The sequence below is a fragment of the Neoarius graeffei genome, chromosome 2 (genome assembly GCF_027579695.1).
Source record: "Neoarius graeffei isolate fNeoGra1 chromosome 2, fNeoGra1.pri, whole genome shotgun sequence".
In the NCBI taxonomy this organism is placed as follows: Eukaryota; Metazoa; Chordata; class Actinopteri; order Siluriformes; family Ariidae; genus Neoarius; species Neoarius graeffei.
Window position 1 is genome coordinate 114773262 of NC_083570.1, and position 13516 is coordinate 114786777.

At 44.7% G+C, this 13516-nt stretch overlaps 1 protein-coding gene across 1 annotated transcript in view; it reads left to right on the plus strand.

Moving 5' to 3' along the window:
* Positions 1-12858, plus strand: part of LOC132870741 (CMP-N-acetylneuraminate-beta-galactosamide-alpha-2,3-sialyltransferase 1-like) — a 40073-nt gene extending 27215 nt beyond the window's left edge. The window contains exons 2-6 of the mRNA XM_060904571.1: positions 1466-1656; positions 2904-3083; positions 3186-3231; positions 3583-3702; positions 12496-12858. Coding sequence (XP_060760554.1) covers positions 1466-1656; positions 2904-3083; positions 3186-3231; positions 3583-3702; positions 12496-12693 — 735 coding nt within the window. The 3' untranslated portion in view covers positions 12694-12858. The remainder of the gene's footprint in view (positions 1-1465; positions 1657-2903; positions 3084-3185; positions 3232-3582; positions 3703-12495) is intronic.
* The last annotated feature ends 658 nt before the right edge of the window (positions 12859-13516 follow it).

Sequence of the window (13516 nt, forward strand, 5' to 3'; positions counted from 1 at the left end):
ATTTCAGTATTTCCGACTGTAAGAATAATGTATTTGTATGATCCCGATAACCAGCCATGTGTATAATCCTTATTGCTCTTTTTTGGAGAATGAATAATGAATGTATTTTTGTAATTATTGCCCCATACCTCTGCACAGTAACTTAAATAAGGTGAAAACAGGGAACAGTAAAGAATCCGGAGTGAATTGTGATCTAGGCAAGGCAAGTTTATTTGTATTGCACATTTCATACACAGTGGCAGTTCAATGTGCCTTACAGAGGTAAAGGCAAAACAGTAAACAATAAAAAATAAAATTACATAAAATAAAGGGGGAAGAAGAGAAACTGTTTAACTTTGTTTAATATTGCAATACTTCTTGATACTTTGGACTGGATGTTTTTTATATGTGGTTTCCAGCTGAGTTTTTCATCAATAGTTGTTCCAAGAAATTTGATTTCCTTAACTCTTTCTATAATAACCCCATCTATTTGAATACTTATTTGTGTGTTTCTTTTGTTATTACCAAATAATATTATTTTGGATTTGTTCAAGTTTAATGATAATTTGTTACTGTTGAACCATGTTATTAATTTACTTATTTCTGTTGTGATCTCCTACAATAGTTCCATTAAATTATCACCAGAAAAGAGGATATTTGTATCATCAGCAAACAAGACAAGCTTCATTACTTTAGATACACTACATATGTCGTTTATATATTGTATAAAAATATATTTATGCAGAAATATAGAAAATTCTAAAGGGTTCACAAACTTTCAAGCACCACTGTACACCTTCCAGCATGAAACACAAACCCGAGAGAGAGAGAGCGAGAGAGAAAACAAATCATAATCTTTTGATTTATCTTGTTGGTGAAATTATGAACTTCTCAGCCGACTTCTTATGATCTATGTGGTTTAGTAGTGTTTGATAAATAACTCGCTGTGTAATTATTTACAAAATAATATCACAAATAGGGGCGGCACGGTGGTGTAGTGGTTAGCACTGTCGCCTCACAGCAACAAGGTCCTGGGTTTGAGCCCAGCGGCCGACAGGGGCCTTTCTGTGTGGAGTTTGCATGTTCTCCCCGTGTCTGCATGGGTTTCCCCCACAGTCTAAAGACATGAAGGTTAGGCTAATTGGTGGGTCTAGATTGACCGTAGGTGTGAATGGTTGTTTGTCTCTGTGTCAGCCCTGCGATGACCTGGTGACTTGTCCAGGGCGTACCCCGCCTCTTGCCCATAATCAGCTGGGATAGGCTCCAGCTTGCCTGCGACCCTGTAGAACAGGATAAGCAGCGAGAGATAATGGATGGATGAATGGATGGATGGATAACTCTGTTTACAGAATGACAAAAGGAACTTCTTTGCTATTCTTAGTGAAATGCTGCATTGTTCTCGAATTCTACTGCAGTACAGAGGGTTAAATGAGGTTGCTATATCCATGCAAATACTACAACAGTACATTCTTTTATATTTTCTCAGAAGCTACAACCATATCATAAAATGAAATACAGAGATGTTGTGCAGCCTCTATTCTTACACTTCCCTGATAAGGAACACTACAATGATGCTGGTCCTGACCGCTGCAGAACCTGTGCTGTGGTGGGCAACTCGGACAACCTGATCGGATCCCATTATGGTCAACTAATAGATTCTCATAACTTCATTATCAGGTGCTCGTCAATTCAAGTCAGTTTTATGCTCTGTATGAACAGTTGATAACTTCAGCAAAATAGACTTCATGGTCAAACTATAATGAATTTCCTCGTTACACAGTTGTACTTAGTGACTGTATAGGACGCAGTTATAGATGCGAGTTATTTATAATCATGCTATCTGTTATCACCCAGATGAGGGTGGGCTCCCTTTTGACTCTGGTTCCTCTCAAGGTTTCTTCCTCACGTCATGTGAAAGAGTGTTTCCCTGGCACTGTTGCCTCAGGCTTGCTCATCAGGGATAAATAAATTTATTAGGGATAAAATTAGCTCATATGTTTAAAGTCTTTAATTTTCTGTAAAACTGCTTTTTGACAATGCCTGTTAAAAGCGCTGTACAAATAAAGTTGACATGAATTGACTTCTATTTGTATAGCACTTTTAATTATAGACACTGTCGCAAAATGGCTTAACAGGAAGATATAACTTCTGGATATAAAATTTAAAATATGAATTCATGAGTTTATCCATAATAAGCAAGCCTGAAATGATGGTGACAAGGAAAAACTCCTTGAAATGACATGAGAAAGAAACTGTAAGAGGAACCAGACTCAAAGAGGAATCCATCCTTATCTGGGTAATAATGGATAGCTTGAATATAAATAGCTCACTTCTATAACTGCCTCCTATATGGTAAAAATGTGAAATTGTGTCACCAGAAAATTCATGAGAGTTTTAACATGAAGTCTATTTTGCTGAAGTTATCAGCTGTTCATTGATTGATACTTGAGTGCAAGACTGTTCATGACGAATGCAGTCATTACTTCTGTCCCTGCTGAAGTCTTCACTATTTGAGGTACCAACAAATAGGCTGCACTGTTTGATCTAAGAACTTACAATGATTACATACCTACTCACAAATCCTACCTTCCCAAGTACCCACCCACGTGATCTACCCATTTATGCATCCAAAAAACACCCACTGATTGCCTTGCCTTTCTACTGAACCATCTACCCAACCCACTTGCCTGCTTTCCTATCTACTTATTCTACCTACCAACCCACTCACTGATCTACCCAACCACCTACCCTACAAATTGCATCCCCACCCAAAGAAAGTACCTATCAACCCTTCTTATGCATCCACACACCAACCTACCTGCTTACCTAAATTTGTCATTATCTCCACTTTAATAAACAGAAAGACCATTAGTTTTTGTACATACAGATGTCAAACCTTGACAAAGTGTTATATTATGACATAGGATGAATCAGGGTCCCACTAAAGGCTATGAGAGGGATGTTGGATTGAAGACCACACACCGAGCCATGTACCCTGAGAGTGCTATGGACTTGGACAACTCCACCCATCTGGTGCTGCTGCCATTTAAAGTTTTGGACATGGAGTGGCTCATTAGTATCTTCACCATGAAAAACATTACACGGTGAGGGCACACACCTGCTGTGAAGTGAAACTGATCTGTACATGATGCTACTCTAGCAGGTTTTTGTTTTGATGTGATGTATTTTTTGTTGTGTTGTTTTAGCACATATACCAATGTTAAACGTACAATACAAGCAAACAAAGACAAGGTGAGTAAACATCTTTAATAATAACCCAATTAATGCTTTTCATATTACAAAATGACAACTAATTCCTTAAATGTTTAGAGCTACCCAACCCAGATTAAATGTCATGCTACTCAGCATAATTAAATCCTGGGACAAGCTGATGATTATCTGGCCTGGGGTTACTTGAAAACTCATTTTTCCATGATAAGATGATGATATGCCTCTTGAATGATTCATAAAAGCAGCCAGTGATTTACTATGATTAGTGCTATTTCAGTGGCTGGTGCATTAAAATATTCATATTGTATAAACATCAAAAAAAGACACATTTTCTTTTGATAATGTCCTCCCTGGTTGTTGTTGTTGTTATAGGTGATGATCATGAGCCCTGAGTTCATAAGATATGTCTACAAGAACTGGTTAAGGGAACATGGGAAATATCCTTCCACTGGCTTCCTCACACTCATCTTGGCCCTGCATATTTGTGACCAGGTAAAACCACCACTTTGCCAGAGTGTCTTCATGAGAGATCTCTGGACACCAAATGCTGTGATATTTCATCAGCAAAAATAACAAAATGAATATCGAAAAATGTTTACAAGCCATATTGGAAATTGATAGAATGCTTTGTCAAAAAGTGCTGACTAGGAGTGGGGTGTAAATGAAGTCAGGAAAATGGGGCAACACAGTGATATTAGCAAGAACGCAATGTTCTTTCAAAATGGGTTGAAAATACAAGAAGGATTGATGAATTCTTTCAAAACATCTACACCAACTTTAAAAGAGCTGCAACAATATCTGGCAAGTACTGGTCACTCCCTGCAGGTACAACAATCTCTCATATTCTTCATATCTGGGTGAAAGAACAGTGTGGCAAAAAAGAAGCCATTACTCACATAAAATATATAAAATTAAAATCCAAGCCCACACATCACCATGTGCCATGTATCATGTATCATGGTCTGCTGATATCAAGGTAGAACTTGATGGGAATAATTCTAAAAGATACTCTATTTTTGGCTTAAAAGCATGGCAGCTTTTTACCCAAAGGACACCATACGTCCAGTGAAGCATCATTATGGCAGCATCATGCTACAGAGATGCTTCTCTTCAATGACCAGAGTTCTAGTCAAGATTTGAGGACTCATGCATGGCTCCTGTTAGGACTGGGACTGTTTTTGCCAATAGAGGCCGCTGTTATTTCCTTTTCTTGTCATGTTTGTTTTGGCCTCTAGAGGCCGCCACTGTTTGTGTTTTATGTTTGTTGTTTTCCATGTGTCTTGTGCCCTGCCTAGTCCTCATTAGTGTCACCTGTGTCCTATTTTAGTGTGTGCATAAATACCCCTCTGTTTGTTCCCTTGTCACAGAGTCTTTTTCCTATGCTATGCTGTTAGTGCTAGTTCCCTCTGTCCCATGTACCTTGCCTGGTACTTAGTATTCTTGGTTTTGTTGCTTTCTTTTGGACTTGTGGATTTTGTTTTGACCTTTGTATCTTCTGAGCATTTGAGTTTTTGCCTCTTCTTTTCTTAGTTGGATTTTGGACATTGAACCTTGGGATATTTTTATTTTTGTATATCTTCTGAGCTTTGGATTATTCTTTTTGTTTTTTCCCTTGGATTGTATATATTTTCTAAATAAACTTTTTGATACTTTTCTACTTCCGCCTCACGCTTCTGCACTTGAGTCATCCCCCTGGTGGCCTAGTGGGGGTTTGCTGGATTATCACACCAGCAAACCAGGTTCAAATCCCAGCAAAACCCTAACAGAAAGACTCCGTCATGACCGACTCAGCAGAGGCTGCTTCAACTGTCTACCCGGCCAACCTTCAGGGAATTACGGCAGCTTTGACACGCTTCGGAGCGACCATGGACGAATGCTCACAAGCCAACGTGAGGCCCTTGCTAGCCACGAGGTACTGCTTCAGCAAATTGGGAAAACCCTGGCACAGCTGACACCTCTGCCTGCATCTCCTCATCCTGATCCAGCTCCTGTTCCTGCTCCAGTGCCTCCCGCCACACTGTCTCCTTCACCTCGTGAACCCAGCCTTCCTGCACCACAGAGGTATGACGCCAAGCATGGTGAGGGCCGGGAGTTCCTTACCCAGTGCCAACTCACCTTTGAGCTCCAGCCTACCACCTACACTACGGATCGCCACAAGATCGCCTTTGTGATAACCTTGTTAGCTGGTAAGGCACGAGCTTGGGCAACAGCTATCTGGCAGAGACGGGGACCCAAGTGCTCTGATTTTGAACTGTTTACTGAAGAGATGCTTCAGGTCTTCGACCAGGCGGACATCAGTACCGATGCAGCCAGAAAGCTCATGTCCATCCGGCAAGGAGGAAGCATCGCAGACTATGCCATATCATTCCGGACGCTCGCAGCAGTCAGCGGATGGAATGAGGCTGCCCTGGTTTCAGCCTTTCACCATGGTTTGTCTGACCCCATCAAAGACGGCCTGGCCTCTATTGGATGCCCAAGTGACCTCGAAACTCTGATCTCACATGCTATTTGTCTGGACAACAGGATTAGAGAACGCCGCCAAGTCCTGAGTCTCCCCGGCCTCACTGCCTCTACATGGAGCCCGTCTACCTCCTCCAGTGACTGTCCAGAGCCCATGCAAGTTGGCCGTACTCGTCTCTCCATAGCCGAGAGGGAGCGCAGAAGGAGGGACAAGTGCTGCATCTACTGTGGCAAGCCTGGTCACTTCCGAGCATCATGTCCCAAGCTCTTGGGAAAAGGACCGCCCCGTCCAGCCGAGGGAGGGTTGTGACGGGGCCTACCCTCTCTCCCGGACTCCCTGGCCAAGGAATCTACATCCCAGTCTTCATCTCCTGGGGTGAGTCCGTCCACTCTTGTTAAGCCTTGTTAGACTCAGGGATGGCTGGAAACTTTATGGATATCCACTTTGCCCAAAGCATCAATGTCCCGACTGCGCCCCTTGAAGTTCCACTGTCTGTGTCTGCCCTCGATGGCCAAGCGTTAGGTGATGGAAGAGTCACGCAAGTTACTTCTCCAGTGTTCCTCCAGTCTCAAGGTCACAAGGAAGAAATATCCCTGCACCTGATTCCTTCACCTGAGTTCCCAGTTATTCTAGGTCTTCCTTGGCTTACCCGCCACAACCCTCCTATAGACTGGGTCACTAGCCAGGTTGTGGAATGGGGCCCTGCGTGCCATGCCTCTTGTCTGCTCTCTAGCTCTCCTGTGTCTCCTGCCGAGCCCTCTGATCTCACCGAGCTATCTCAAGTTCCCACAGAGTACTGGGATTTGAAGGAGGTATTCAGCAAGAGCAGGGCCGCCGTTCTTCCTCCGCACCGGGCCTACGACTGTGTCATCGACTTGCTCCCTGGGACTACCCTTCCTCATGGCAGACTGTTTTCCCTCTCTCAGCCAGAACGCAAGGCCATGGAGGAATACCTCAAAGACGCCCTGGTCTCTGGGTTCATTTGACCTTCCACCTCACCTGCTGGTGCTGGCTTCTTCTTTGTTGGCAAGAAGGATGGGGGGCTCCGACCATGTATTGACTACAGGGGCCTGAACAAGATCACTGTGCACAACCGATATCCCCTTCCGCTGATGTCCACAGCATTCGACCTGCTCCAAGGTGCCACCGTCTTCACCAAGTTGGACCTACGGAACGCATACCACCTGATCCGTATCTGACAGGGATATGAGTGGAAGACTGCCTTTAACACCCCGTCTGGGCACTACGAATACCAGGTGATGCCCTTCGGACTCACCAACGTACCAGCTGTTTTTCAGGCCCTAATCAACGACGTCTTGAGGGACATGATTAACCTGTACGTTTTTGTCTACCTCGACGACATCCTTATCTTTTCCAAGACCATGCAGGAGCACCGCCACCATGTCCGCCAGGTTCTCCAGAGGCTGCTACAGAACAATCTGTTCGCCAAGGCCCAGAAATGCGAATTTCATGTTCCCGAGGTCTCCTTTCTGGGTTTTATTGTATGGACAGGCCAACTCCAAATGGACCCAGCCAAGACCCTGGCCGTCCGGGACTGGCCCACTCCCAAGTCCGTCAAAGAGGTTCAGCGGTTCTTAGGATTTGCTAACTTCTACCGCAAGTTCATCAGGAACTTCAGTTCTGTAGCAGCACCCATGTCGGACCTCACCAAAGGGACAGGTGGATCTTATGTCTGGTCTCCTCAGGCGGAAAAGGTGTTCAAAGACCTCAAGCACCGCTTCTGCATGGCACCCATTCTGGTCCTCCCGGACACCTCCCAACCATTCATCGTGGAGGTGGACGCCTCGGACAGTGGTGTCGGCACGGTGCTCTCTCAACGTTCGGAAGGAAAGCTGCACCCCTGCGCTTACTTCTCCCACCGCCTGAGTCCTGCAGAGTCCCGGTATGATGTGGGGGATCGAGAACTGCTAGCGGTCAAACTGGCCCTTGAAGAGTGGAGGCACTGGCTGGAGGGAGTGCAACATCCATTCCTGGTTTGGACGGACCACAAGAACCTGGAGTACCTCCAGCAAGCCAAGAGACTGAACCCACGACAGGCTAGGTGGGCCCTGTTTTTCAGTCGGTTTGACTTCACCCTCTCGTACCGCCCCGGCTCCAAGAACACCAAACCTGATGCACTGTCCAGGCTGTTCTCTGCCACTAACAGGGAGAGTGAAGTCGGGCCTATTATCCCTGTGTCCCGGATTGTGGCCCCTGTCCGCTGGGGTATTGAGGAGGCCATCCAACGAGCCCAACGCCAGGACCCCGGTCCTGGGACGGGGCCACCGGGCCTCTTGTACGTCCCACATCAAGCCCGGGCCAAGGTTCTCCAGTGGGGTCACTCTTCCCTTCTCACCGCCCACCCGGGAGCTCAGAGGACCCTGGACTTCCTGAAAAGACGCTTCTGGTGGCCTAACATGGAGAAGGAAGTAAGGTCATTTGTCCTGTCCTGTGAGGTGTGCACCAGAACCAAGAACCCGTGACAGCATCCCCAGGGTCTCCTGCATCCTCTGACCATTCCCCAGCATCCCATGTGGCAGTCGACTTCATCACGGGTCTCCCTGAGTCACAAGGTAACACTGTCATATTGGTCATAGTTGACAGATTCTCCAAGGCCTGCCACTTTTTACCACTGTGCAAGCTCCCTTCTGCTCTTGAAACTGCTAAACTAATATTCACTCATGTCTTCCGAGTTTTTGGTCTCCCGCAGGACATTGTCTCAGACCGAGGGCCCCAGTGCTCCTCCCGAGTGTGGCACAGGTTCTGCAAGGTCATCGGAGCCACTGCCAGCCTCTCCTCTGGGTTTCACCCACAGTCCAATGGCCAGACGGAGAGGCTCAACCAGGACCTGGAAACCACGCTGCGAGGCCTGGCTATGGATAACCTGACATCATGGAGCACCTGGCTGCCATGGGCAGAGTACGCCCACAACACCCTGCAGTCATCGGCCACCAAGCTGTTGCCATTCCAGTGCCAATTCGGGTTCCAGCCACCTCTGTTCCCGGACCAGGAGGAGGACGTGGGGGTGCCCTCAGTCAACCAATATGTGAGACGGTGTCGCAAGACCTGGAGCAAGGTCAGGAAGACCCTCATCCAGACCTCCAGAACCAACCAGACTCAGGCCAACCGCCATAGAAGACCTGCCCACACTTTCCGCCCTGGGCAGCGGGTTTGGCTGTCCACTAAGGACCTTCCGCTGCGGGTGGAGAACCACAAGCTTGCTCCTTGTTACATTAACCCCTTCAATGTGGTGCACAGGGTGAACCCTGTCGCCTACCGGCTCCAGTTGCCCCGGACTCTGAGGATCAACCCCACATTCCATGTTTCCCTGTTGCGGCCCGTACTGACGTCCACATATGCCCCTGCCCCTAGGAACCCCCCACCCCCCCGCATCTTCCAGGGTCAGACTGTGTTCACCGTGCATTGCCTGCTTGACTCCCGCCGGGTCCGCAGCGGGCTTCAATATCTAGTGGACTGGGAGGGCTATGGTCCTGAGGAGCGCTGCTGGGTTCCCGCTCGGGACGTCTTAGATAAAGAACTGTGTCGGGACTTCCATTCGGCCCATCTGGATCGCCCTGGGAACGTCAGGAGACGCTCCTGGGGGGGGGGGGGGGTCCTGTTAGGACTGGGACTGTTTTGGCCTCTAGAGGCCGCTGTTATTTCCTTTTCTTGTCATGTTTGTTTTGGCCTCTAGAGGCCGCTACTGTTTCTGTGTTTTATGTTTGTTGTTTTCCATGTGTCTTGTGCCCCGCCTAGTCCTCATTAGTGTCGCCTGTATCCTATTTTAGTGTGTGCATAAATACCCCTCTGTTTGTTCCCTTGTCACAGAGTCTTTTTCCTATGCTATGCTGTTAGTGCTAGTTCCCTCTGTCCCATGTACCTTGCCTGTGTCTTAGTATTCTTGGTTTTGTTGCTTTCTTTTGGACTTGTGGATTTTGTTTTGACCTTTGTATCTTCTGAGCATTTGAGTTTTTGCCTCTTCTTTTCTTAGTTGGATTTTGGACATTGAACCTTGGGATATTTTTATTTTTGTATATCTTCTAAGCTTTGGATTATTCTTTTTGGTTTTTCCCTTGGATTGTATATATTTTCTAAATAAACTTTTTGATACTTTTCTACTTCCGCCTCACGCCTCTGCACTTGAGTCATCCCCCTGGTGGCCTAGTGGGGGTTTGCTGGATTATCACACCAGCGAACCAGGTTTGAATCCCAGCAAAACCCTAACAGCTCCAAATGCCAAACTATTTCAGCATAAATACTTTCAAAAATGAAACACTGATCCAAGTAAAATAAACGAATGAATGACATGAGCAGGAGCATGGAAACCAACAGCGCTAACCAAACTACAAACATGGCCACCAAAGACTACAATGACCACAACCATTAAGTTTGGAGGGAGTACCCATCTACCAGATAAATTGACTGCTCAACTCCAGACTCAGAACAGGTCAGACTGAATATCTGGTAGACTGGGAAGGCTATGGGCCTGAAAAGAGAAGCTAGGTATGTGCTAAGGATGCCCCTGATGAAACAGGAGTTCCATGCTCAAAATCCCAACAAACCCACACCTAAGGGCAGAGGGTATCCCAAGAAAAGTATAGCTCCTTGGGGAAGGTTCTGTCAGTAGGAGCACTGAAATCAACAGTGCTAACCAAACTACAAACATGGCCACCAAAGACTACAATGACCAGGATCGATCCACAGCACCCCCTGTCACCGGAGTACTGAACTCAACTGTTTGTCATTAGGTCAATTACCACCACGCTACTTAAAGTGCATATCACGGGTAAATTCAGGAGCAAGATCAATGTAGTTCTTCTATTTTATATTAAACTTTGGTCAAATATCTGTCACATTTTGCATTTTGTGCAATTTTTTACCTTGTGCACTACCAGAAAAATTCAGTTGAAATCAAGCCATTTGAGGCGAATTGGTCCGCCTCTGAAAAAACTTGGCATTTGGATTTCCCAGGAAACATTGATTTTTGTGATATATTGTGCGGGACGCCTCCTTCTGAATCCTATGTCAGCGCTGGTTTGTTTATGAGAAAACGACCTGGTGATTTTCTGCAAATTTCTTCAATGTTATCACGTAATTATTAAATGGTTAACAGATGTATTGTAGGAGGGTGTAGCAACACCAATCTTGATGGGATTAGTACTCATCGATTTCAAAAAGACCAGACAATGAGAGAGAAATGGGAGCGCTTGGTCTACACAGGCTGTGCAATGAAACCAGGCAAAGCTCATGCAGCCTGCTGGCAGCTCCACAGGTAACATCACAAATCTGGCTCCAGACTCCCTTGGGATTTTTCCAGATGCGTTTTGTTATTTTATTTTTTTCTGCTGTAGACAGATGGCCTTGTGCATAATTACCCCTCTGGATGAGTGTGTAAAGGGACATACTTTCATATTAAAAAAAAGAAAGAAATTGGTCCAGAATATGCACTTTAAGCCCCTCTCAAACTCTGCCTCATTGCGAAGTATCATTCTGCTTTTCCAGTCCATACAAAGCCTTTGTATTCTTTGCCTGATCTCTCGTTATTTTAACTCTCGCTATCCTTCTCACGTTTCTTCTTCCTGGTTTTGTCTACATTACTCCATTTGCTGATCAACCGACCCTCACCCACCTACTGACTATGATTTCTGCTTTTTGATTTGGCTCTACGCTGTTTGTTCATCGCTTCTTCCTGCAATTACATCTGTAAGTGCTTGCACTCTGACAGTGGGGAAAAAAACATGAAGAGGGCTGTACACTGGAGATCCCCTTGCAATTTGATAGATCTTGAGAATTTTTGCAAGGAAGAGTGGAATAAAATTGCAGAATCAAGATGGGCTAAGGTACCAGAGTCTGGAGGAAGAGTGGAGAGGTACAGAATCCAATGTTTTTGAAGTCTATTGTGAAGTTTCCACAGTCTGCAATGATTTGGGGTCCCATATCATCTGCTGGTGCTGGTCCACTGGGTTTCCTCAAGTCCAAAGTCAACACAGCCATCTACCAGGAGATTTTAGACCACTTCATGGTTCATGCTGACAAGCTTTATGGAGATGATGAGTTCCTTTTCCAGCAGGACTTAGCATCTGCCCACAGTGCCAAAACTCCTACCAAATGGTTTGCTGACCATGATATTACTGTGCTTGATTGGCCAGCCAACTCGCCTGACCTGAACCCCAGAGAGAATCTCTGGGCTATTGTCAAGAGGAAGATGAGAAACACCCGACCCCAAAATACAGATGAGCTGAAGGCCATGATCAAAGCAACCTGGGCTTCAATAACGCCTCAGCAGTGCCACAGGCTGATCACCTCCATGCCACACTGCATTGATGCAGTAATTCATGGTAAAGGAGCCCCAGTCAAGTACTGACTGTGAAAGTGAACATATTTTTCAGAAGTTGGATATTTCTGTGTTGGAAAATATTTTTTGATTGAACTTCGGAAATATTCTAATAATTTGAGACACTGAATTTCTGATTTTAATTAGCTATAAGCCATAATCATCAAAATTAAAACAAAAAAGCTTGAAATATTTCACTTTGTGTAATGAATATAGAATATGTGAAAGTGTATCTTTTTCAATTAAATTATGAAAAAAAGAACTTTTTCATGATATTCCAATTGTTTGTTTGAGATGCACTAGTATTGGATATTGCACAGGAGAGAACCTGCACAGGAAGTCCAAACAGACAATAACCTGAGCTCAGAATCAAAGCTGGGACAATGGAGCTGTGAGGCAGCAATACTAACTGCTGCACCACCATCCCACCCTCTTTAGCATGTTTTGAAACCATGGGTTTTAAATCAATAATTATCTTTTTCTGCCACAGGTGAATGTCTTTGGATTTGGGGCAAGGACTGATGGAATATGGTACCATTACTATGATAAAGCACATCGTCAAAGTATGAACTCACTCGAGCACAATGGAAACATTGAATACAACTTCATGCTGGAACTTGAAAAGAGAAATAAAATTAAAATGTATAAAGGATGGCAACATGAGACATACCAAAATGTGTCACATTAGATGGTTAAAGATTTCAAGAGACAGATCCCTCTAAGGTTCTAACCTTTAACCCTCATTGCATGGATGTGGCACTGACTCAGACCAATTCCTTAGATTTAATAGCAACACAACTGTAATGCTTTGCCAGTTTTCCCAATCAGTTGTCAGCAACAATAAAGTGCCTGCTTCAGCTAAACATAAAATACAGAAAAAAGAGGGAACATTTCATCTGGTGCTCCCAAGTTACCTTTTTCCTGCTTGTTTGTTTGTTGCTTTTGTTTTTTGTTTCATTCAAAATAAATCAAAGTTTGACATGAAATACTGTACACTGTATATAGGTACAGATAATATATAAAATGCTATTTGTACTGTACAACCCTGATTCCAAAAAAGTTGGGAATTTTATTCAGAATAGAACAGATGACATATCAAATGTTTAAACTGAGAAAATGTATCATTTAAAGAGAAAAATTAGATGATTTTAAATTTCATGACAACACATCTCCAAAAAGTTGGGACAAGGCCATGTTTACCACTGTGAGACATCCCCTTTTCTCTTTACAACAGTCTGTAAACGTCTGGGGACTGAGGGGACAAGTTGCTCAAGTTTAGGGATAGGAATGTTAACCCATTCTTGTCTAATGTAGGATTCTAGTTGCTCAACTGTCTTAGGTCTTTTTTGTCCTATCTTCCGTTTTATGATGCGCCACATGTTTTCTATGGGTGAAAGATCTGGACTGCAGGCTGGCCAGTTCAGTACCCGGACCCTTCTTCTACGCAGCCATGATGCTGTAATTGATGCAGTATGTGGTTTGGCATTGTCATGTTGGAAAATGCAAGGTCT